This window comes from Engystomops pustulosus, chromosome 4 (genome assembly GCF_040894005.1).
Source record: "Engystomops pustulosus chromosome 4, aEngPut4.maternal, whole genome shotgun sequence".
Lineage (NCBI taxonomy): Eukaryota > Metazoa > Chordata > Amphibia > Anura > Leptodactylidae > Engystomops > Engystomops pustulosus.
In genome coordinates, this window is record NC_092414.1 from 109,833,304 (window position 1) to 109,858,931 (window position 25,628).

General features: G+C 43.5%; 1 protein-coding gene across 1 annotated transcript in view; it reads left to right on the forward strand.

Annotated features, from left to right (window-relative positions):
• The window catches only part of MAPK12 (mitogen-activated protein kinase 12), a 71,316-nt gene that overhangs the window by 24,912 nt on the left and 20,776 nt on the right, over window positions 1–25,628 (forward strand). Inside the window, exons 5-10 of the mRNA XM_072147051.1 lie at window positions 3,612–3,641; window positions 6,671–6,718; window positions 8,854–8,968; window positions 12,799–12,870; window positions 18,518–18,597; window positions 18,775–18,853. Coding sequence (XP_072003152.1) covers window positions 3,612–3,641; window positions 6,671–6,718; window positions 8,854–8,968; window positions 12,799–12,870; window positions 18,518–18,597; window positions 18,775–18,853 — 424 coding nt within the window. The remainder of the gene's footprint in view (window positions 1–3,611; window positions 3,642–6,670; window positions 6,719–8,853; window positions 8,969–12,798; window positions 12,871–18,517; window positions 18,598–18,774; window positions 18,854–25,628) is intronic.

The window sequence follows — 25,628 nt, forward strand, 5'->3', positions numbered from 1 at the left end:
CTTAAAAATCTATCCAATGATACAAAATTTGACCCTGTATTTTCAACTACAAGGGGTTAGATGGGGGGGTTCAAATTTTTTATGTAGAAACTACATTCAACGTAACCCAGCACTGGACGTAGTAATTTTTTATTCTCTTCCGATGGCCGTTTAATTTGAACTGCCTTGATTCTCGCATAAGAGAGTTTGATTATGTAAAAGGGTTATTCCCACGAAGACTAGTTTCTTAACCCTTGAGTTCCCGCATCATGCAGTACTATTTTGTCACGCTGAACGGAGCCGGCTGTCAGCCGTTTCCACCAATCAAGGGCTTTAACCCCTTACACGCAAGGGGCTTCTACACTATATCAGAAACCCCACCCCCCGTGGCACATACCTAGGAGGCCTGTAGCTCCAATGGCAGCCCTGGGCCTGCAAGTGTCCTGGGGCTGCGAAATGTATTCCGGGAGCTCGGTACCGGGTAACACACTGAGCATACTGTAAAGTAAGGGGTTGAAAATTATCTTTATTGTGTAACGTCATTAGGGAATTAAAATTTGCGAATTTTCTTTCTTGGGCTGACCCCTTTAAGTCTCCTCCCATCTGAAGATTTTTTTTTTTTTTTTTTGTTCCCTACAAAGTTTTCAAATATCAAATTTTCTACATTAAGTGCTTGAATTTGGTAACATTGTATAGATTTTAGAAAAATGGTGAATATGTCCGTTTTCATATTTTGGATCTGATGCATATTTATCAAATTATCAACTTTTTCAATGTGTTTGCACACCTTTTGATTTTTTTTTTTGATATTACATCACCGTCTGTCACCAAAATTGAAAAGCTGCCAACTAGGTCAAATCAAATTGAGGTAATTTTTTCCTGGGGAACACAAATCTGCAATAAAATTGGGAGGTTCCCATTTAAGAGTTTAATGTTGTATGTATATAATATATTTAAAACACACACACACACGCGCACGCGCACGCGCACGCGCACGCGCACACGCACACGCACACGCACACGCACACGCACACGCACACGCACACGCACACGCACACACACACACACACACACACCCCCACACACACCCCCACACACACCCCCACACACACCCCCACACACACACACACACACCCCCACACACACACACCCCCACACACACACACCCCCACACACACACACCCCCACACACACACACCCACACACACACACACCCCCACACACACCCCCACACACACACACCCCCACACACACACACCCCCACACACACCCCCACACACACCCCCCTGTGGAAAAGTGGCCCAAAATCACATCAGAGCAGTGTGAGAGAATAGTTATGTCCTGTGGCGGCAGATGTGCTGAAGTAATTGAAATCAAAGGCCTGTGCACTTCCTACCGATTGGTGACTGTATAACCTTCAGAAAATAATCTTTCTCTGTACTACTTTCTTTGCTGTTCTCTTATTATGATCATCATGGGAAACACTGTTCTAGTGGCATGGTGCACACTTTACAAAAAAATCATCTCAATGGAGACTGCATTATAATTGAAGTTGAAGATTACATGATCAATGGAGATTATTATTACTGAAAAAAAAATCAAGTGATCATACATTGTAATCTAATTTTGATCTTCAGTGCATATAGTGGAACTGTGCCTGTTGAAGCAACAAATTGGGTCCTTAAAGAGGATCTGTCATCCATAATTTCGGCACTAGGAGCTGCTTACTAAAGTAAGCAGCTCCTAGTGCTTGATCAAACGCCGCAGTGTTAGAGTGATAGCGTTACCGGAAACCTCCGGTAACGCTATCAAACACTGCGGCGGGGTACAATGTAATCATCGGACAGCTCGCTCCATAGGCCGGCAGTGACTGCCGCGCGCTAGGCGGAAGTCACCGCCCCTAGCCACGCCCCAACCCCGCCCCTCATGAATACGTCGGACAGCTTTGCGAGCTGTCCGACAATTACCTTGTACCCCGCCGCAGTGTTTGATAGCGTTACCGGAGGTTTCCGGTAACGCTATCACTCTAACACTGCGGCTTTTGATCAAGCACTAGGAGCTGCTTACTATAGTAAGCAGCTCCTAGTGCCGATAAATTGGGTGACAGGTCTTGCACCCAAGACTATATGGGTAGAAGTGGAAAGGTGCATTCACATATCGCACACACAACTTCTGCAACCAAATATTACATCTGGCTAATGTCGATTATACTCTATCTTGCTGTATGGGCTGCAATTATCCTTGTGTACCTGCTGCAGTGTGCTGTCCTGTAACCTTATCCCTAACCTATATTTGTTATCTATGTGAGTCTTGCAGGGGAATTTCACTACTGTAGTAGAAAATCATTCTTTAATTTAATACTGTATTTTGCATGTTTTCTTTTTTGATGATCAAATTACATTCCGTAATTCTGTTGTGACTTGTTTGAGATTATTTTCCTGAATTTCTTGAAGTCTTGTTCAGACTTGCTGCACTTGTTGAGAGGCAGTTTACTACCATATATTTTATTGCATATATTTTATTAATCCTTGTTATTTGTATATCATCAGTACTATCTTCACTATCCCCCTTTTGACCAGTCCAATGTGTTCTGTCATTGAATTGGACTCGCACTAAACTCTGACCAAACATATTTACACACAACATTTTTTTTAATGCAGCCAAATCTCCTTAAATGTGAGTCTTGGGGAAAATAAACACCCATTGGAGTCTGTGAGTGCTTGAAGAAAAACTGACAGCACTAAGATGCATCCTAGTGTGGTCAGTTTTTTTCAGGTTTCCAGGAAGTAGATGAGAGCAGAGAGAATCTGACACAGGTGAAAGATGATTTTGTGCTACAAAAAAAATTGTTGCATAGCACTCAGACTGAACTCTAAATGAACTATGAAAAACTCTGAACACAGTTTGATGAAACTCGCACGATTATAACTGAGCAAGGTTGTATGATTTTCAACAAGGTTTGTGGCTAAGAGGCATTTGTAACTTCTACATGTTATTTTCTCTCTGGCTCAAAACAAATCAGCAAATTTATTTAAGGGAAAAGAGACCTTCATATTAGAGCTGATTTAGATGGGTAATTTTGACATCAATATGCAATGGTTTTTTTTTTTTTTGCTGATTTTTATACTGACCCATTTGTTTCTATGAATAAGCTCTTAATTTAATTATAAAAGTTCACAATATGACCTCAATATGATCGGTACCTCACCCTTCACAGATAACCATCAATGATGTATAGCTAGTTACTGTCTTGAATTAGGTTCTTTTTTAGGGCTTGTTCACATGGCAAAATTTACTGGGTGTTTTATGAATCTTGTGGTATAAATAACATTGACTATTTGTCTGTACGATTAGTGATGCCAAATATGTATAGTATGTCATGTTTTATGAAGTTTGGACAATGAAATGATTTCACTCAGGACTAAAACGGGTCTTCTGTCAACCAGTCATTCCCAATAGGGTTACATATACATGTCATTCTTCAGTTTTATAAAATGTTTTTTAAATTTTCCCATTATAAATAGCCAATATTCATAATAGAAACCTCATAGCACATATGTGAACTTGGCTAAATTGTAACTCAATGTCTAATTAGACAGTGGATAAATTTGTTTCATATTTTTTATTTGCAGTACATCCATTCAGCCGGTATAATACACAGGGTAAGTATGTAAACTCATTAGGTTTATTTCAAAAAGCTGCCCCATGCATTTGTTCTATTTGTATTCCCGTTCCAGCACTCTGTGCTTTTTTGGATTAAAGGAACTCTAGTATTAGTAGGTACTATAGAACCAAAGACAAGAACATCTGAATTGACATTGCCCCTGCAATCTCTAAAATCAAATCCTCGAAGGCAAAATATGACTCTTCCGACTCTTCTCTGAATTTTTTAATAGGTAAAAGGGTGTTTTCACATAGAATAGGGAATTCTAGACATAATATTACATACCATACTAAGTAGTGTAATGGGGTAAGATCTGGTGACCGCGTCCCTTTAATTCCCTGTTAAAATCCTAGGTTATGGTAGCACTTTAAATTTACAAGTAGATTTTTCAGCATTCTTGAATGCATACAGTTCAGACCAAAAGTTTGGACACACTTTCTCATTCAGTTTTCTATATTTTCATGACTATAAAAATTGTAGGTTCACACTGAAGGAATCAAAACTATGAATTAACTGTGGAATTATATACTTAACAAAAAATTGTCAAACAATGGAAAATATGTCTTATATTCTAGGTTCTACAAAGTACCCACTTTTTGCTTTAATTACTGCTTTGCACACTCTTGGCATTCTCTTCTGAGCTTCAATAGGTAGTCACCAGAGATGCTTAGCAGTTGTTGGCCCTTTTGCCTTCACTCTGCGGTCCACTTTACCACAAGCCATCACGATTGGGTTCAGGCCTGGTGACTTTGGAGGCCATGTCATCTAGCGTAGCACCCCATCACTCTCCTTCTTGGTCAAATAGTCCTTACACAGTCTGGAGGTGTATTTGGGGTCATTGTCCTGTTGAAAAATAAATGATGGTCCAACTAAACGCAAACCAGATGGAATAGCATGCCGCTGCAAGATGTTGTGAAATGTTCAGTATACCTTCAATATTGAATAAATCCCCAACAATGTCACCAGAAAAGCACCCCCACACCATCACACCTCCTCCTCCATGCTTCACGGTGGGAACCATGCATATAGAGTCCATTTGTTCACCTTTTCTGCGTCGCACAAAGACACGGTGGTTGGAACAAAAAATCTTTTGGACTCATCAGACAAAAGCACAGATTTCCACTGGTCTAATGTCCATTCCTCATGTTCTTTAGCCCTAACTGGTCTCTGCTTGTTGTCTTTCCTAAGCAGTGGTTTCCTTGCAGGTATTTTGCCATGAAGACCTGCTGCACACAGTCTCCTCTTAACAGATGTTGTAGAGATGTGTCTTCTGCTAGAACTCTTTGTGGCATTGACCTAGTCTGTAATTTGAACTGCTGTTAACCTTCCCTGGGAGGGTCCTCAGCCCTTGATGGTTTTTGCAACTGCACTTGGGGATGCTTTCAAAGTTTTCCCAATTTTTCGGACTGACTGACCTTAAAGAGTAACTGTAAAGGTTTATTTTTCACAAATCAATAACTTATGGGATGTAAAACAACTTTGCCTATTATCTTTGTTACCTATATTCAGTAGTTTCTTTGCTATAACCCTCACATTACCTCATTGCTATAATGGCTGCCTCCTCTCCATGTAGTGATAAGCATTATGAATCAGTATGTTGTTTACACATTATTTCTCAGTTGGTTTCCTTGTAGGGGAGGAGCTGCTGCTCCCTGCTTACAGGGGAGGATGTCCTGTAACAGTTAATGTAACAGAGCTGGAAGTGTGCAGAACAGTGAATGCAGATGTCTCCTGCACAGAATAGTGCGGTACAAGTCTCCCCTATGCCCTATCAGTCCCTCCATCCCAGGCTGTGATTCTGCAGAGGTTTCTCTGTCTGTCTCTGCTCTTCTGGCTGCTCACTTCCCCCACCTTGTCATCAGCAGTATCAGCTCTGTCCAGATAAGCTATTAACCCTTAGTGCTCACACAGCACAGGCTATAGACTTCATGTAACAGGTACTAATGATTTCTACCACTTATTTCATGTTCTCTGCTCCTCCATGTGATGGAAGCTGCCAGGCTGTCACCATATACATCCTGTATGTACACTGTTCAGTGTTCACTGGATTTACTTGTGGGAAATTAAATGGATTTAATGCTAAATTACTTTGAGTTAGGACACAAGGCATCATGGGATGTGTGGGCAAGCTAACTGGCCTGAGCCTGAGGGCAGAGATTGACACATATTAGTATTTGCCCACTTCACCTCTGGTGAGAAAGATTTTTGTCAACACTTTCAGAACAGAAAATGCCATAACTTTGGGGAAAAAAGGACGTGCAGCACAAAGTAAGCATCGTTCTGTTTGTTTTCAAAGGGGGAATCACATATAATAATTTGGTAAAATCACTATAGTTTTAATTTCTTAAAATAATGATGGCTATTTGTTTTTCCTTACTTGGCTGCTTTTTTTCTAGCCATAATGCAAATTCTTACAAAGTATTCAGTCTATCAGCTGTGTATCCACCTGACCTCTGCACAAAACAACTGATGGTCCTAACCCCATTTATAAGGCAAGTAATCCCACTTCTTAATCCTGACAGGGCACACCTGTGATGTAAAAACCTTTCCGGGTGACTTCCTCTTGAAGCTCATCAAGAGAATGCCAAGAGTGTGCAAAGCAGTAATCAATGCAAAAGGTGAATACATAATCAGAGATTACTGTGAGGGTGCGGTCACACGTTGCAGTTAAAACTGCATCCCAATTAGTTTTGGCTTGGTTTTAGGTGGTATTACTTATTTTAACAAGTGAAAGACATCAAATCAACAGGTGATTGACATTTGTGGAACAGCTTTCTCCTTAAAAATCAAATTCACCCATTCAGCTAATGTCTTTTACCTGTGAAATTGACAAAACTGCACCTAAAACCAACTCATTACTAATTGCGATGCAGTTTTAACTGCAACGTGTGACTGCACCCTCATGGTGCAGGTTTCATGGTGACAGATTATTTTTTTTCTTAACCACTTTTCATTTTCAGAAATTGTAATCACACTGTTAAGTATTACAGCACATTGTCTTCTATTTTACAATGTTGTCATTTGCAGGATTTAAAGCCTGGCAATTTAGCTGTGAATGAGGACTGTGAGTTGAAGGTATGTTAAATGGCCTTTGTATTTTTAAGTATACTTGTATTACTTATATGAAGTAAATCAGTGTATTACCTTTTAATTGCCATTTATACAATGGAATTTGAAATATACAGCAGTTTTTGTTTTTTTCCATGTATAAAGCTGTGTTGCTTTTTTGTTACAGATCTGCTGCATTTTTTGGGCAAAAGACTGGCAATCTGTAACAGAAAAGCAATAAAAGGGTGTAAAGCATCTAATGGGTTTACAATCTGTCCATAGAAGAGGTGTAATAGTGAGTGATCCAATCCCTGAGCATCTGACTACTGAGACCCCTACCAACCACAATGGTCGAGGTCCCTTGCATCACATCTGCATGCAGCTATGGTTGTGCAGATTCCATAGAAAATGGAATGCGGAATGCAGAAAATGGTGCTTGTCATTCGCATAGAAATGGATAGAGGTAGTTCCTGCACGGCCAGTGGATTGTTGTGATGAGGCAATGAGAGTCCTGCTGTCAGTCAGTCACTGTCTGTGAGCAGAGGTAGAGGGCTCAGAGTCTTGGCATGGTTTGTACAGACTTTTACATAAAATCCTTAACATAATAATACAGATCCTGCCCCTAAATAGTTTTGGACACCTGAAAAATTATTTTAAAGGGGACTTGTCACCAGGGACCTCATTTTCACTAAAGACGGGTTGCAGAAGCCAAATCACACCTGCATTGCAAATGTGCCTTTCTGCCTTCTCCAACCATTTGCATTACAATATAATTGTGTGTTTTAACTTACCTAGCTTCCTGACAAAATCCTCTGTTTAATCCCAGGGGTTGGATTTGGTTTGGCTGCATTTCATTAAACAACACGTGACTTCACTGTGCTGCTCACTCCTCCGCTCTTAGCCCCCACTTTTGTGCTCCTGTACAGTTGCTCCCTCCCCCAATGATGTCAGCTCACCATGCTGTGCGCTCTGTTCCTGAGAATGAGCACAAAGATGGGGGCTGAGAGCTGAGGAGTGAGAAGCACAGACAAGTGAGGTGTTGTTTTTCGAAATGTAGCCTTACCAAAGCCAACCCCTGGAACTTAACAGAGAATATTGTCAGGAAGCTAAAACACAGAATTATATTGTAATGCAAATGCTTAGAGAAGGCAAAAAGGCATATTTGACATGCCGGATGAAAGCTCCGGTCCAGAGCTGAAACGCGTCGCGATTTGTAACTTGAATAAATGTGTACTGTTCAGACATACTTTTGGGACTTATTAAGTGAGTCATTGAGCGCCGGTCCGTTATCTTTTCGGGTCTTCACAGGCAAAAAGGCATATTTGCAATACAAGTGTGATGGGCTTCTGCTACCTGTCTCTAGTGAAAATGAGGTCCCTGGCGACAGGTTCCCTTTAAAAGCAATGACGCTTTACAAGATACCCTGCAAACTGAATTAAGATATTTTGTTCAACATATATTTTATGGGTTCTAGAACAGGTTCAAAACTGTACCTTAATCTGGAATGGGAATCCACGCAGTTGTTTTTATAAAAGTGGCACATAGGTAAAATAAAGCCCTCCAAACCGCAAAAAGTCTCCGTCACTGTTTGTCTTCAGTCCAGTAAATTATTACCAAATACAATAGTATTGCAGTATTTTTAATCAGACCCCCTAGCATTGAAGTAACCGAGAGAGTAGAGACCTCTTAAGGGGAAAATAAACGTCTAGATGGCTTAATGCCCACATTCTTCACAATTTCACCGCACACAAATATTTGAATACATTTAAATAGGTCTGTGCAGCAAAAAAAAATATCAATATCATATAAACATTAGCTCTTCGCGTTTTTTGTCAATTTTGTCAATAAATGGAATATTTAATGCTAGAAAGTACAATTTGTCACACAGATAACAATCCCCCAGCCAGCTCTGTACATGGAAAAATATAAAAGTTTTGGCTTTCAGAAGGTAGGGAGTGAAAAACGGAAAAACCCAAAACTGAGGTTTTTAAGGGGTTAAATGTAATAGTTGACAGTCTTCTTTGAACAAGTTCTATTTTCTACACCATGTAAAATCATGCCCATTATCTAGCCTCTCTCTTGAAATTGCACAGTTTGTTTTCCTTGCCACAATGGGGATTTGGATGATATCCCAAAAAATTATCATTCACATATGTTCACAGATCCTGGATTTTGGACTAGCAAGGCATACAGACAGTGAAATGACAGGTTATGTGGTGACCAGATGGTACAGGGCTCCGGAGGTGATTCTCAATTGGATGCACTATACACAGACAGGTATGGAGTTTTATCTGATCTGCACGAAGAACTATTTCTTCTTGTCTATATTAGTAGTTCAAAATATTGAAAATGGAATTATTTACTGCCAAACCAATTATGAAAAACTTGAAGGGGTGTAGGGGAGATTTATCAGAAGTGCCTGAGAGCAGAACTGTTCTAGTTGTTCCAACTGATCAGAGTTCAGCTTTCATTTTATTAACAACTGAGAAAATGAAAGCAGAGCTCTGATTGGTTGCCATGGGCAACTCGATCAGCTCTGCTGTCAGACACTTCTGATAAATCTCTCCCTGTGGTGTGTGTTTGTGTATGGATTCATTCTATGTGCAGACATCAATCATGATCACCTCTCGCGTACACACTGTATAGTACAGATGGTTTCCATTTTTTCCTTCGCTTGGGGTCCCTGAGATATTTCTGACACTTATCTCTTCTGTATACATTCACAGGCACACATCGAAAGTAGTGTAAGATTCACTGTCATTGGGGGAAAAAAAGATGCTTGCGTTTTTATATGTTGATTACAGTTTTTTTTCATGTGTAGTCTGTAATCTGTATCAATACAAAAACAAAGAGGCTCATGTGAAAGAGGCCTAGACGTGCATCATCGCCAACCTTTGTATACAAACAGATACCAGCAGTAACATTTAGTACTGCTGGGAGAGATGTATGTCCCCAGTATGAAGTTGTGCCCCTGGTACGAAGGTATATATGTTGTACCCCCTGTGTTAAAGTATATAGGAGTCAATTTTTCTTCTTCTTATGGTATTTAAGAGTATGTTTTAGAGAGGAGGTATAAAAGGGGAGAACTGAAACTCTCATATTATCCAGTATGATATTATGAAGTATAAGGGCTCAGCACAGAGAAGGGACATAACGGGAGGAAATTGTCTTTGTACAACTTGATGGTTACTTAGATTATTACTTGGTTTATTAGAACTTGTGCACATTCTCTATATTTTAGATTTTGTGTAGCTTGAATTACCGTATATACTCGAGAATAAGCCGACCCGAGTATAAGCCGAGACCCCTAATTTTACCACAAAAAAATGGGAAAACCTATTGACTCGAGTATAAGCCGAGGGTGTAGTATACAGCCAGCCAGCCCCCTATAGTATACAACCAGCCAGCCCCTGTATTATACAGCCTGTCCCAAGTAGTATACAATCAGCCTGCCCCCATGTATTATACAGCCTGCCCCCATGTATTATACAGCCTGCCCTCAGTATGCCTAGCGAATAATAAAAAAATAAACTTAATACTCACCCTCCGACGATACTCACCTTTGATGCTTAGTGGCGGCTCCCGGTCCTCGGCGGCGGCTCCTGGTCCTCGGCGGCAGCTCCCGATCCTCTGCGGCGGCTTCTCTCTTCTATCTTCATGTGTCTGCAATCGCGTCTATGCGACTTGCCGGCGGCCGCACAGTGCGATGCGGCGGTGTCGCCGCTGATGACGTCATCAGCGGCGACACCGCTACATCATATTGTGCGCCCGCCGGCAAATCGCATAGACGCGATTGCCAGCACGTGAAGATAGAAGAGAGAAGCCGCCGCAGAGGACCGGGAGCCAGAGGGTGAGTATTTATTTTTTTATTATTATTATTTACTCGTGTATAAGCCGAGATGAGGTTTTTCAGCAAATTTTTTGTGCTGAAAAACTAGGCTTATACACGAGTATATACGGTAGTAAAAGAGGGGCCAGTATCCTTTTCTGAAAAATAGAGGAAGCATTTGCAATGTACTGACATAGATAGACCCCTTTTTACATCACTAGTTAATTAGTCTATTGTGGTTAATTATCTTTTGTACCATGAAAACCTATTTGTTCTGCTACTTTTGACTTTTTCTTTTGAAACCGTGTATTTCAGTGAACCCTCTGACACAACTGACTGTTTCTGAGTCTATTTCACATTTAATATCAGCGAAGTTGTGTGTTTTGGAGCTCCAGTTTGTACTGGGAAATAATAGTTGCTGTGTAGAATAATTAACATAAATCCTGGCATGTGTAATGAATAGAGACAATACAACAGTATAGTGACAGCTTATAAACAGGAGTTATTGTTACTGGATCTTAATAAGGTGGATATATTATGCAAGTCAACAAAGCTACATAAAATATGGGACTTGAAGATATGTGGTGTTTGGAAAAAGATGAAGTATTACGTGGCCTATTATATAACCTTGACAGTATAAACAACAGGTGTCCTAGCTCTTGAAAGCAACATTCTTGTACGTAATAAGAGTTGCTACATAAATATGCATCAGAGAAGAGTTTCTTGGTCCCTGCAGTGAATTGCACAATATGTCTATTGCTGCAGTAACCTTGTTCTGTGCACTCAGCACAACTCGGGCAGCAGGTACATTATTATCTCTATTATACAGACAAACACAATGGCGCTGTCGCTGAAGAACAAGCATATAAACACTTCTAATTTCACTCCCACAAGAAGAGGTTTTATTACATTGAAATGCAGCAAATAGTGCTTTATATTGTGCACTGAAATAAAACCTACGAAACCAGAACCCCTTGTGGCGCAGGTTATAATCGGCAGGCATACCATACAATTGTAAATACTGCTGGGCTGATTAAATTACTGTTGCAGATGTAAAGTTTATGGCTACAAACCATTAGGCGTGTTCTCCAAGTTTCTCAACAGGACTTTTGAAAGCAGACACCTTTGATATAAGTTGATCCCATTCAGTTCATTTCAACCTCTGGAAAGCGGTGAGCTCTCTGTAATAGTGTCCATGGTAGTATAATATTGTCTCATTAGTTCATTCTTATGGCTCTAAAGCTTATAGGATCGATTAAAGGAAACTCTTTGATCCGATTTTACACTGCTAAACTACCAGCCCTCTATTGTATGAAATATATTTTATAGCTTTCCAGCATTTGTTTCAAGTTTACCTATAAAAAAAATTAATTTTATATAGCCGTGAACGTTTAATATCTGAAAACACCAATCAATCTTAACCTTATTCTGAATAAAGTTGACAAATTTGAAAATGACATCTGTTAAAGAGGCTTTTCCAGGAGAGACATGTATGGCATTTCTACAGAATGGTTGCAAGTTTATGGGGCCTGCACGTTACATTAATTGCACACTAATATATGCATTCATGGGCCTCAAACAATGGACCCACAAACATGTTCAAGAATAGTACCTGCCCAAAGGTCCCATAGAAGGTAGCTGTTTTTCTGGCTTTCATCTCCCTGTTGACCCTCCACCCATCTGATATTGATGGTCTATCCCAGTGGTGGCGAACCTATGGCACGGGTGTCAGAGCCCTTTCTGTGGGCACCCGGGCCATCGCCCCAGCATATCAGACAAGACTCAAAGAATCTTCCTGCAGTTCCAAGCAACTTAAAAGATGCTGCTTTCAGTCATATTTTAATACTTACTTGGCTGCTTGGGACTGTAGGAAGAGGGAGAATGTGTGGTCAGGGCCAAATTATCTTTAGGGGTCCTCCTGCCGGCCCCACAATTCTCAAGGTACTGTGCAACTCTGGATAGAAGCTACATTGATGGAAATTTTCCCTCCTTCTTTCCACTGTGTTGATGTCCTCAGGAGGCCAATATGATTGAAAGTTGTTGGAGCTTTTTGGTGGGCACCTCGCGATAAATAAGGGGGATTTGGGGTGGTTTATAGGGCACACGGCTACTAAAAGGTTCGCCATCACTGGTCTATCCTATCATTTTTATATCTTGTGTAATTGTAATGACAGTTTAATCTGTAAGGTGTTTTTAATTTTTCTGTTTACTGACCAACAATATTTATTCTACTCACATGGATCTGGACTGTGAAGCTAAATATTTGATTTTGTTTCAGTGGACATCTGGTCTGTTGGCTGTATCATGGCAGAGATGTACACTGGGCGACCTCTTTTCAAGGGTAATGATCGTATCCTTTTTCTACAGAGAGTAACTTGATGTTACACCATCAGGTAGTTAATTGATCATTGGGCTCATTTTGGTAAAAAAAAAAAAAAAAAAGTTAGGTATTTGAAGGGTGGTTTAGGAACATTGATAACCTTTCTGATAGATGATTGTCTCCCTCACTCTCTGCAAGAGCAGCTTAAAGGGTATTTGCACATGGGCAAACTCTAAACCTTGTTCACAACCGGGCACAGTTCCTTTTAATCTGTAGTGACTGGGCCTCCACCAACACATAGGAATATACTGTTCGTTTAAATAGGACTAAACTGCAGGACTACAGTTTTTACAAAATGTTCTGTATTTCTCACCATGCCCACAATAAAAAAATAAAAATACAATACAAACAATAAATAAAATATATGTAATATACTATAATAAGCTAGTGTGGTGTAGTGAAGCCCATGTTAACTGTGCATGAGCCATAAGTTTGGTACAGTGAAGCTGGCATGGTACACATATGCAATAAAGCCTTGGTTTACTTTGCCAGCTTCGTTGAAGCATTGCACAGGTGTCAGGAGCATCATAAGTCAGATTCGTTTTTTTTTTTAATTATTATTATTATAGTGGCTACAGAGTGACTAAACCACAGGTCCGTAAGAACCTTGTCACAGGTGAGCCCGCGACCCGAGACGTTGGTCACGGGCTCACCCATGATCCTCTTTGCGCGCCATATTACCTCTCCGTGTTCCTGACCCCCATCCGGCAGCCATACGTGCGCGTTCCCGTCACCTAGGGCACGCGGGCGCCGGCTTCAGAACATTTAAAGAGCCAGCAAACCGCTGATTGGTACTGGCCCTTTTCAGGAAATTGATAAAAGCCGGTGTCTCCCAGGATTCCCTGCCTGGTCTTCGTGCTTATGCCTTTGAGAAAGCTTTCGTCTTGGGAGAAGCATCCCTAGATGTGAATAAAGCTTCTCCATGTCTGAACATTCCTGTGCTCCTCAGCGTTGGCACAGGTAGCCAGTTTCAAGTGTGTGCCTTCTTTGACTCCGGGTCTGCAGGAAATTTGTGGATGCTGTTCTGGTCTCTCAGCATCACATCCTAATGGTCTGCCTCGAAAAAACCCTAGTCATCTCCTCGGTTATTCTCTCTGAACCAGTTTGGTACTGCACACAGCCCTTGTACTTCGCTCCACCTCGCCCCTCCATGCTCCTGTGCTTAATTGGAAGATGGGGGAGATTCTTCGTTGGGGGCCAGATTGCCACTTTCGCTGCATGGTGGTTCCTCATCCAGTACCCGTCATGGTCTCTTCTGTGGTTCCCAAGCCTATGGAGGGTCTCCCAACTTGCTATCAGGCATTTGCTGACGTCTTTTCGAGAAGCAAGCAAAGACTTGGCCTCCTGGCTGCCCCTATGACTGCCCTGGGGTAAGTCTCATCCTCTAGGTCTGGTGTACCCACTCTCTGTACCTGAAACCACTGCAATGTCGGACTACATTAAAGAAAACCTGCAGAGTTGGTTATGCATAAATCCTCTAACCCCGGCTAGTGCAGGCTTCTTCTTCTTGACCAAAAAGAATGGGTCACTCCGTCCATGCATTGACTACCGCGGTCTTAACAGGGTCACCGTTAAGAACCACTATCTGTTATATTTCATCAGGGAGCCTTTGGTCCACCTGCGTGGAACCAAGGTCTTCTCCAAACTGGGCCTTCATTGGGCCTACAATCTTATCTGCATTTGCATACTCTTCGAGTATTTGATTATGCCATTTGGACTTTGCAATGCCCCTGCCGTTTTCCAGGAATTCGTCAACGACATTTTCAGGGATTTACTATATACCTGTGTAGTGGTCTTTCTTGATGACATTCTGGTGTTCTCTCCGGATCTCGAGTCCCACCAGTCCCTCGTACGGCAGGTCCTCAGTCTCCTAAGCATCAATCGCCTTTATGCCAAACTTGAGTTCCAGTTTCACCAGCAGAGTCTTCCTTTCCTCGGCTATATTTTCACCGACAGAGGCCTCCTGATGGATCCCGCCAAGCTATCTGCTGTTCTTCAATGGCCTTGTCCTGTAGTACGCAATATACAGCGGTTTCTGGGCTTTGCAAATTACTACCGGCAGTTCATCCAGCACTTCTCCTCTAGTGTCTCCAATTGTGGTGCTCACCAAGAAGGAAGAGACCTTCACTAACTTAAAGTCTGCGTTTGCTTCAGCCCCAGTTCTTGTACGTCCCAACACAGAGAAACCTTTTCATCTGGAAGTCGATGCCCCTTCAGTAGGGGCTGGAGCGGTGCTCTCACACAGGGGCCCCAACAGCCGACCTCTCATCTGCGGCTTGTTCTCTAAGACTTTCTCCTCCACACAGAGGAATTACTCCATCGGGGACCAAGAACTGCTGGCGATTAAACTAGCCTTAGGAGAATGATGTTATCTCCTGGAGGGAGCTCGTTTTCCGGTCTGTATACACACTGACCACAAAAATCTCCAGACTTCTCAGCGACTCAACCCATATCAAGCTCGCTGGTCACTCTTCTTCTCCCGATTCAATTAACTCATTCACTTCCGCCCGGGTGAGAAGAACACCAAGGTTGATCCCCTTTCTCGTGCATTGGATGTCATTGGGGAGGAACTGGCTCCTCGGCCTGTCATCCCTCCTGAGCAAGTGGTTCTGGCCGCTCCAGTGGACCTTTGACTACTATCTCCTGGCAAGACCTATTTCAGAACCGCTCTACTTTAGAAAATTCTGACTTGGGGACATTGCTCATGTGTGGCTGGGCACCCTGGGGTGCAGCGCTCTGTCGCCCTTGTGTCCCAATTCTACTGGTGGCCAGATCTGGGGAAGAATGTCTCCAGCCTGCTAGTCTCCATCATCTTCAGGACGACTGGTTGACTTTGTTGCCACGGGCGGAGTTTTCCTATAACTCCCAGACTCTGCTTCTGCCGGCTCAGCACCTTTCTCCATCAACTACGGACTGCATCCACACCTTCCTCTTCCTCTACCTGTGTCCTCAGATGTCCCTGCGGTTGAAGAATTGGTACAGGATCTAAAGTCCATTTGGGAGCAAACTCGCTGTTCCTTGCTATAGGCTTCTGCTGGAACCAAGGTCCAGGCTGATAAGAAGTGCAGGTCTTCTCTCCAGGTGACAAAGTCTGGTTGTCTTCCAGGTCCTAGATATGAGGATGGTGAAGCAGTACTTGGTTGACTGGAAGGGGTTCAGGCCGGAGGAGAGCCTTCTGGACCCAAGGATAACCTTCTGGACTGCAGTCTCCTGCAGAGGTTCCTCCAGCCAACGAACAGGGGGAGGCCGAAGGGGAGGGATACTGTCATTGGTGCTCCCGCGACCCACGCCTCGGGTTGCAGGGTCACCTGTGATCCTCTTTGTGCCCCAATACCCTACTACTCTATCTTGCCTCTCCCCTTTCCTGACTCTTGTCCGGTGGGCGCTAGTGCACGGTCCCCCTCTCCTAGGGCGCACGTGCCGGCTTCAGAAGATTTAATGGGCCAGAGCACCGCTGATTAGTGCTGGCCCTTTTCAGGAAATGGATAAAAGCCGGCGTCTCCCAGCATTCTTTGTGCTCATGCCGTTGAGAAAGCTTTTGTCACTGCCTTCTGCTAGTGTTTGGATTTCCCGATGTGACCCCGGTTCTGTATTTGATTCTGATCCTGTTCCGCCTGCCCTGACCTTCTGCTCTGCCTCCAACCTGGAACCTCTGCTGCCTGTCTTGACCTCCTGCCTGTCCCCAACCACTAACTTGCCTTCCGACTTTGTACCTCGCCTTGGCTGCCAACGCGGACAAGTCGCACCTGTGGAACGAACTGGTGGTACCACGCCGCAGCAAGTCCAACCCGCTTTGGGGCGGGCTCTGGTGAAAACCACTTAAACTCCGGTCCCAGGTGTCGTCTCGTGTCATTGTCTGCGTCGGTCCAGTGGGTCCACTACCCCTGGAGCCTGACAAACCTATAGTGAGTTTAGTGTCCCAAATCTCCTTCACAGGTTCTCTTTTGTGTTTTTACCCTGTTATCTTATACAGGAAAGAAGATAATTCTGTAGGATGTGTTTTTTTATGTTGGTTGACCATTTATTGTGTAAGAATAAGTTAAATAAGATGAAGTACTGATATTTCAGTAACAACTCCAAAAACTGGACTTGCAGTCTACTGTATTGTGTCTATTAGAGATCACTGAGGAGTAGATGAAATTCATACTTGTAACACATGAAGCGGCAAGCCTTCGTAATGAACAATAAGTTTACAAATGTATTATATCTTATTGAAACCTGCTTTACTGGTTCTAGGCTTTAGAGCTGAAAAGACAAAGCTTGGCATGAAGAGGTTATTGCTGCACAGCCGTTCTAACTACGTACTTGTTGTAGATACTAGAAACGATGTATTGTAACTTATACTCATGATTGCCCAGGATGTGGTGCTTCAAGTGTGCCATTAGCAGCCTATGATGTGCCCAGCTGGAGACTGACAGTGTGCTCCTGAATTCACTTGGAGTATATCTGGCTTTAAAAAGAGGCAAAGAACTGCACTTTGGAAAGATAATTAAACAAAGAAAAAAGCTTGTAGCTAAAAATAAATGTACTTTCTTTTTTGCTGTAAGTTCTTCAGCATCACTTAGGGAATCAATGTTCTTGTGAGAGAAGCAGTAATTAGTATTTACGCATTAGGTGCCACATGCAGAAAGGAAGCAATTCCCTGCCTGTGGTAGACTAAATTTGGGGCAAACTAACGTGGACTTAATGTTTCCAAGGATAAAATATCTTTATAAAACAGCAGTTGTGTTTAGCCATCACTCTTAAAATGACTCATCTTCTGAAAAATAATGATATTTTCTTGTCTTGCCTTAATGGGTACCAGAAAATGACCTATTTTTTAATTATGGATGCTATTAAGGTAGATCTGATGGTAGTTTGCTAGTAATATGCAAAACCCTAATCTATATTTACCTAATCTTAGATACTTTGTAAACTAAGATACAGTTTTTGGCAGAGGCTACTGTGGAGTGGAGTAACCTCTCCGGGCAGTGGGAGCATAAGCTACTCCGCCCCTGTAGCCTCTACAAGCCAACCTACCTGCGTGCCCTTCGCCAATCAGAGCACCGCTATGCGTCTGAGCTCTGAAGCAGGAGCAACTGCACATGTGCATAGCTCAGAAGAAGCCGTGAGCACTATTAAAGTCTGAGGGTGCGCGCTGAGGATGTGTAGGTAGGTGGGATCGCAGAGGCTACTAGGGCTCCTACTGTCCGGAGAATCTACTCCATGCCCCAGTAGCCTCTGCCAATAATTTTCATATTAAAGTATAGCTTTATAGAAAGTATAAGGATTAGGTAAATATAGATTAGGGTTTAGCACATTACTAGCAGCCTACCATCAGATCTACCTTAATTCTCTAATATACTTTCTGTATCAATTCCTAACTTTCTCTGCTTGTTGTCATTTTATATAAAAAAACTTCTATGTTACTTCCAGCAGCAAAATCTGTCCGTAGTCACACAGGTCTATCAGAGAACAATCAAAACTGTATTTTCTAAGGATCCACTCCAACATATAACCGTGTAGAAATACATGCTGGCAATCCCTATGTCACAGAACATTTTGAATGTTTTTCTAGAGATATTAAATTATTTTATTTTCATATTTGAAGCGTTATGACTTTAAACACTTGCTGTAGATCTGGATCAGTTGACTGAAATCATGAAAATTACAGGAACGCCAACTCAGGATTTTGTGCAGAAACTTCAGAGCCCAGATGTAAGTAATTCCTCATATAGAGGTTGATGGAGCCCACCTGTGATGAGACATTAATGAATTTCCCATGTGATTCATGTCATTGGCCCTGAATTAAAGAACAATTGACAGATATTTAAATCGCTTTGACTTCTACATGGGTATATTTCGCTTAATAAATGTTAATTTCTTTTGTTACAGGCAAAAAATTACATCAAGAGTCTCCCAAAAGTACAGAAGAAAGACTTTGGTTTATTGCTTCGTTACGCCAACCCCCTAGGTAATCTAGAGGTTTATTTGGTATAGCTCTTGAAAAATAAAATAAAGCCATCAACTTTGGGAAAAAAGTAGTAGTTCTGACTAGAGATGAGCGAACATACTCGTCCGAGCTTCATGCTCGTTCGAGCATTAGCGTACTCGAAACTGCTCGTTGCTCGGACGAATACTTCGAGAAAATGGCATCTCCCGCCGTTGTGATTTTTGGCGGCCAGAAACAGAGCCAATCACAAGCCAGGAGACTCTGCACTCCACCCAGCATGACGTGGTACCCTTACACGTTGATAGCAGTGGTTGGCTGGCCAGATCAGGTGACCCTGGAATAGACTAGCCCCTGCCCGCGCTGCTCGGATCATTCTCTGTCTGGATGCCGCTAGGGAGAGAGCTGCTGCTGGTCAGGGAAAGCGTTAGGGTGTTCTATTATAATAGTGTTAGGCAGGAGTGATTCTACAAGAACCCAACAGCCCTTCTTAGGGCTGCAATAACGTTATATATTTACTTTTTTTTGGTTTGCCTGTGGCTGGGCTTGCTGCCATTAGTAGTGCAGCTAGTACCATATTGTGAGGAATTTGCAGGGAGACTTGCTACCGTTGTGTTTAGCTCTTAGTGACACGCATATCCACCTCAAACACCGAAGTGGGACAATTTATTAGGGGTTTGATTTGAATTGGGCAGAGTCTGCTGATTTATTTTTTTTTACCTTTATTTCTTTTTATAGCTCAAAGTAATCTTGCAAAGCAGTGTGCTTTCAGTGTAGACTAGAAAATAGCCATAGGAGAACCCCAACGGCTTACTTAGGCCTACAATAGCGTTATATTTTCCTTTTTTTTTTGTTTGCTTGTGGCTGGGCTTGCTGGCATTAGTAGTGCAGCTAGTACCATATTGTGAGGAATTTGCTGGGAGACTTGCGACCGTTGTGTTTAGCTCTTAGTGACACGCATATCCACCTTAAACACCGAAGTGGGACAATTTATTAGGGGTTTGATTTGAATTAGGCAGAGTCTGCTGATTTATTTTTTTTTACGTTTATTTTATTTTATAGCTCAAAGTCATCAGGCACAGCACAAAATCCAGTTGTGTGCTGTCAGTGTAGGTTAGAAACTAGCCATAGCAATAGGATAGCATCGTTTTGTTTAAATAAATAAATAAAAAAAAGAATAAACACAAAAAAAAAATTTAAAGTTTACACTTTAATTTGGAAAATGTTTAACCCGAGGGCTAGGGGTAGAGGACGAGGGCGTGAACGTGGGCGTCCAACTACTGCAGGGGTCAGAGGCCGTGGTCCTGGGCGGGGTGAGACACCACCTGCTGATGGGGGAGCAGGGGAACGCCGCAGAGCTACACTCCCTAGGTTCATCATGTCTCAAGTTACTGGGACTCGTGGTAGAGCACTGTTGAGGCCAGAACAGTGCGAAGAGGTGATGTCGTGGATTGCGGACAATGCTTCTAGCCATTTGTCCACCAGTCAGTCTTCCACGCAGTCCACCCATGTCACCGAAATCAGCACTCCTCCAGCTCCTGCACCTCAGCCTCCTTCCCCCCAGTCTGCCCCCTCCCAGCAAAATTTGGCATTTGAACCGGCATACTCTGAGGAACTGTTTTCTGGACCCTTCCCACAGTCACAAACCACTTGTCTGGTTGCTGCTGAGCTATTTTCCGATGCCCAGGTTTTCCACCGGTCGCAGTCTGTGGGTGATGTTGACATTAATGACGTAGTGGAAGAAGTGTGTAAAGAGGTGTCGGACGATGAGGAGACACGGTTGTCAGACAGTGGTGAAGTTGTTGTCAGGGCAGGAAGTCCAAGGGGGGAGCAGACTGAGGGATCGGAGGATGATGAGGTGACCGACCCAAGCTGGGTTGATAGGCTGGGTGAACACAGTGCTTCTGAGACGGAGGCGAGTCCTATAGCAGAACAGGTTGGAAGAGGCAGTGGTGGGGCCAGACGGAGAGGCAGGGCCAGAGCTGGTGCATCAGCACCAAATGTTTCCTGTAGTCAAGCTCCCGTGGCGAGGGCTAGATTTTCAGAAGTCTGGAGGTTCTTTAAAGAAACACCGGATGACCGACGGACTGTGGTGTGCAACCTGTGCCAAACCAAGATCAGCAGGGGTTCCACAACTACTAGCTTAACTACCACCAGTATGCACAGGCATCTGAATGCTAAACACCCCACTCAATGGCACCAAGCCCGTTCACCTCCGGCCGGGCACACCACTGCTCCTTCCCCTGTGTCATCTGCTAGTCAGCCCCCTGCCCAGCACCCCGGCCCAAACACCTCCCGTGCGAAAACCCCATCTTCGCCTCCACGATCCTCCACAGCATCCACCAGCGTTCAGCTCTCCATACCCCAGACGCTGGAGCGCAAAAGGAAGTATAACGCATGGGCCATGGCCCATGTGTTAAATCTCATAGTTCAGCGTTTCCTCAAGACATACCCCAATCTGTCTGATTTGCTCACAAAGGTGCGATGCATCTGTGCGCATTTCAGGAAGTCCAGCACAGATGCTGCCACTCTCAGGGCAGCGCAGCGCCGCCTCCAACTGCCCGCTCACCGACTGTTGTGCGACGTGCCCACGAGGTGGAATTCAACATTAACCATGTTATCCAGAGTTTACCATTAGCGCAGAGCGATTGTAGACTGCCAGATGTCAACTTCCACCAGAACTGGTAGTCAGGTCAGTCAGCTTCCTCAAGTCTACAATGAGGAGTGGACGTGGATGTCTGATATCTGTCAGGTGCTGAGTAACTTTGAGGAGTCAACACAGATGGTCAGTGGCGATGCCGCCATCATCAGCCTCACCATCCCGCTGCTTGGCCTGTTGAAAAACTCTCTGGTCAGCATGAAGTCGGAAGCTTTGCGCTCGTCACAAGAGACGGGGGAAGAAGATTCCCTTGTTGATAGCCAAAGCACCCTTAGGTCTGTTTCTCAGCGCATATCGGAGGAGGATGAGGAGGAAGAGGAGGAGAATGTTGGCGAGACAGAAGAGGGGACCATTGTTCAGTCCCTCACTGTTCAGCGTGTATGGGCAGAAGAAGAGGAGTTGGAGGAGGAGGAAATGGGCAGTCAGGCCAATGAGGGGAGTGAATTCTTGCGCGTTGGGACTCTGGCGCATATGGCAGATTTCATGCTAGGCTGCCTATCCCGTGACCCTCGCGTTCAAAGAATTTATTCCAGCACCGATTACTGGGTATTCACTCTCCTGGACCCACAGTACAAGCAAAATCTTTCCACTATCATCCCTGGAGAGGAAAGGAGTGTGAGAATACATGAATACCAGCAGGCCCTGGTGCACAAGCTGAAACAGTATTTCCCTTCTGACAGCGCTAGCGGCAGAGGGCGTCCTTCTGCGGGACAAGTAGCGAGGGAGAGTAGGCGAGCAGGCAGCTTTTCCAGCACTGGCAGGGGTACGCGTTACAAGGCCTTTGCCAGTTTTATGTCACCCCAGCAAGACACTGTCACCTGTCCCCAGTCTCGGCAGAGTAGGGCTGATCTTTACAGAAAGATGGTGAGGGAGTACGTAGCTAACCATACTATCGTCCTAAATGATCACACAGCTCCCTACAACTACTGGGTTTCAAAGCTGGACATGTGGCACGAACTGGCGCTGTACGCCTTGGAGGTTCTTGCCTGCCCTGCCGCTAGCGTGTTGTCCGAGCGGGTTTTCAGTGCAGCTGGTGGCATCATCACCGATAAGCGTACGCGCCTGTCGACTGACAGGCTGACGCTTATCAAGATGAATAAAGCCTGGATTTCTCCGGATTTTCATTCTCCACCAAGTGAAAGAAGCTCAACCTGAATAATGTATGCACTCCTCCTCCTCATTGTCCTCCTTCTCCTCCTCTTTGTACACTAAAGCAGAGGAAACTGGCTATTTTTTGCCAGGGCCAACTGGCTCTTGCTATAGTACTCTATGTATTTAATTTTTCTGGAGGGCCACCTACCCGGTCCTCTGTTTTAAGCAATTTTTGGGAGTGCCACATACAGGCACTCAATCTATTTAATTTTTCTGGAGGACCACCTACCTGCTCCTCTGGTTTGAAAACTTTTTTGGACTGCCACATACAGGCACTATCCAAATTAAATTGTCTCCATAGCAGCTTCCACATGTCGTCTTTTTAGCTGGCTCCACACGTTGTCTCCATTGCTACCTCCACACGTCATCGCCATAGCTGCCTCCAAAAGTCGTCCATATAGCTGCCTCCATACATGTTCTCCTTATCAAACGAGCTGTGTCAGGCAGAATTTTGGGTTGTTTTCATGTCTTCCACATCAAACTTGTTAACTTTGTTGCAACCCTGCTGTGTAATCCACAAAATATACTGGCAAACTTTTATCATTTACCGATATTATTTCAGCGCTTCTTGCGCATCTGTTTACATTCCCCTCACCCGCCATATCCCAAACTTATAAGAACGCTACTACACTTGATCTTATACAAAAGGTTCTTAGAAGTGCTGTTTGGGGAGTAGCCGAGAGACAGGGGCTTGGATAGGCGAAAGCTCGCCTAGCAGCGGAGCGCCAGCTCCATCCCAAGATCCAACTAACATAGTTTTAACTGCAGCACCTTTAATCTACTACTAGTTCACTGCCTCCATACATCGTCCCCTTATCAAACGAGCTGTGTCAGGGAGAAATTTCAGGTATTTCACCAGATACATAGTGGTACTCGGCCCATCTGTCGCCGCCATGCTGGAGACCTGAAGTTGCAATCATAGCAGCGCAATATGGATGCCCCATACTGTCGCTCTTAATCGTGGAACCATTTCCGTAAAAACAATTAAAAATAGAACCACTATGCTATTCCATTATTCCTAGGTGAAATATTCAAACGACCCGGCCTGCTTTGAAAATTATAATTTTTTTCAAAGTAAACGCTTCTGGCCCCCAGGCCCATTTTGGGTGTGGAGGAGCCGAGAGACAGGGGCTTGGACAGGCGAAAGCTCGCCTGGCAGTGGACCGCCAGCTCCATCCCAAGATTAGGCAGCCTCGGAGGCATCCATGCATGCTGCCCCTGCTGTTTCCTGTCCATTTTGCCTTCACGATCCTCCACAGCGTCCACCAATGTCTCATTTCAACTCTCTATACCCCAGATGCTGGAGCACGAGAGGATATGCAGCATATCATCCCCTTATCAAACGAGCTGTGTCAGGCAGAATTTTCAGGTGTTTCACCAAATACATAGTGGAACTCGGTCTATCTGTCGCCGCCATGCTGGAGACCTGAAGTTGCAATCATAGCAGCGCAATATGAATGCCCCATACCGTCGCTCTTAATCATGGAAGTCGTCTCCATGGCTGCCTCCACATGTCGTCCCCTTATCAAAAGAGCTGTGTCAGGCTCATTTTTCGGGTGTTTCACCAGATACGTTATGGAACTTGGTCACTATGTCGCCACCATGCTGTGTTATCGACTAAATATACCGTCAACCTTTTGTTCACATAGGAAATCATTTCAGCGCTTCTTGCTCACCTCCTTTGGTGAAGCCTGAGTCCATTTAGGGTATGTCGCCATGACACTCTCTAGCCTGCCGCCGCTGCCTCTGCATGCCGTCCCCTATAGTGTCAGGGTCAATTATTGCATGTTTTAGATGCTATCTAGCCTCATTCGGTCACTCTGTCATTGCCATGCTGTTGCCCATAATTTTGGCATAATGGTGCGATTAAGCAGCCTCAGAGGCATCCATGCATGCTGCCCCTGCTGTTTCCTGTCCATTTCCATGGTGTTTCCGTCCTTTTCTGAGGTTCCCAGGTGTTTGGCCAAGCTTCCCTGTGCAGAGCCTTGGTCCCCTTGAAAAATGCTGGAGTCTCCCATTGACTTCAATGGGGCTCGTTATTCGAGGCGAGCACTCGAGCATCGGTAAAAGTTCGTCTCGAATAACGAGTACCCGAGCATTTTAGTGCTCGCTCATCTCTAGTTCTGACCATTAATTGAGATTTTTAACATAAAATAGGTTTACAGGCAGTACAAGATAGGTTCTGTAGATTTGTTCTTAATTTAAATTTGTATGTAAGTCTGAACTGTATGTTTTATCATTGTAACCCCAGCCAGAATATTTTTGGTCTCTGTGACAATTGGATTTTAAAAATGTTGGATTGTCATAAGAACCTGCATTAATAATATATCTTAATTGCATACACCATTGATACCATCTTATATAGCTGTTTATTGTAGCTTAAAGATAAAGTACAGTAATTTAACAATATCCAGAGGTCCCTTTGTAACTAGGGGTCGTCTGTAAGTTCCCTTCAAGCTTAGTTCCCTTCTTTTCGTCCTTTCCATATAGTCCAAAGGTAGCAAAGAAACATTTGCTGTGCCCCACTACATCCAGACAAACGCTTATGGTTTTGATTTAACCTCTGGTTATTAACAAGGTGCCATGAAACAATATTACAGCAAATCTATTGAACAATGAAATCTTCTTGGAACAAAATTGGTGTTCTCTCCTCTTATCAGGCTTCTTTCCTCTCGCCCACTTCAACTACACTCTGGTTATTTTAATTGTTGAATCACGTTTTCGATATACTGAAAAATTTCTGTTTGTGGAAACTTGAGCTGACACTTTGACCATAAAATCTATGAAGAGGATATAGAAGGACGAAGTAGAGTGACATATACCGTAGATGGACACACACCAAGAACTTATTGAATGTGCTAAGTTAGCCTATAAATCTTTGTATAACAGAACCTCAGAAACCAAAGCAGCACAAAACACATAGTACAGCTAAGTAGCCGTATGCTAAATTCAGCAGGGTGAGATAAAAAACATTCTAAAGTTAGCATC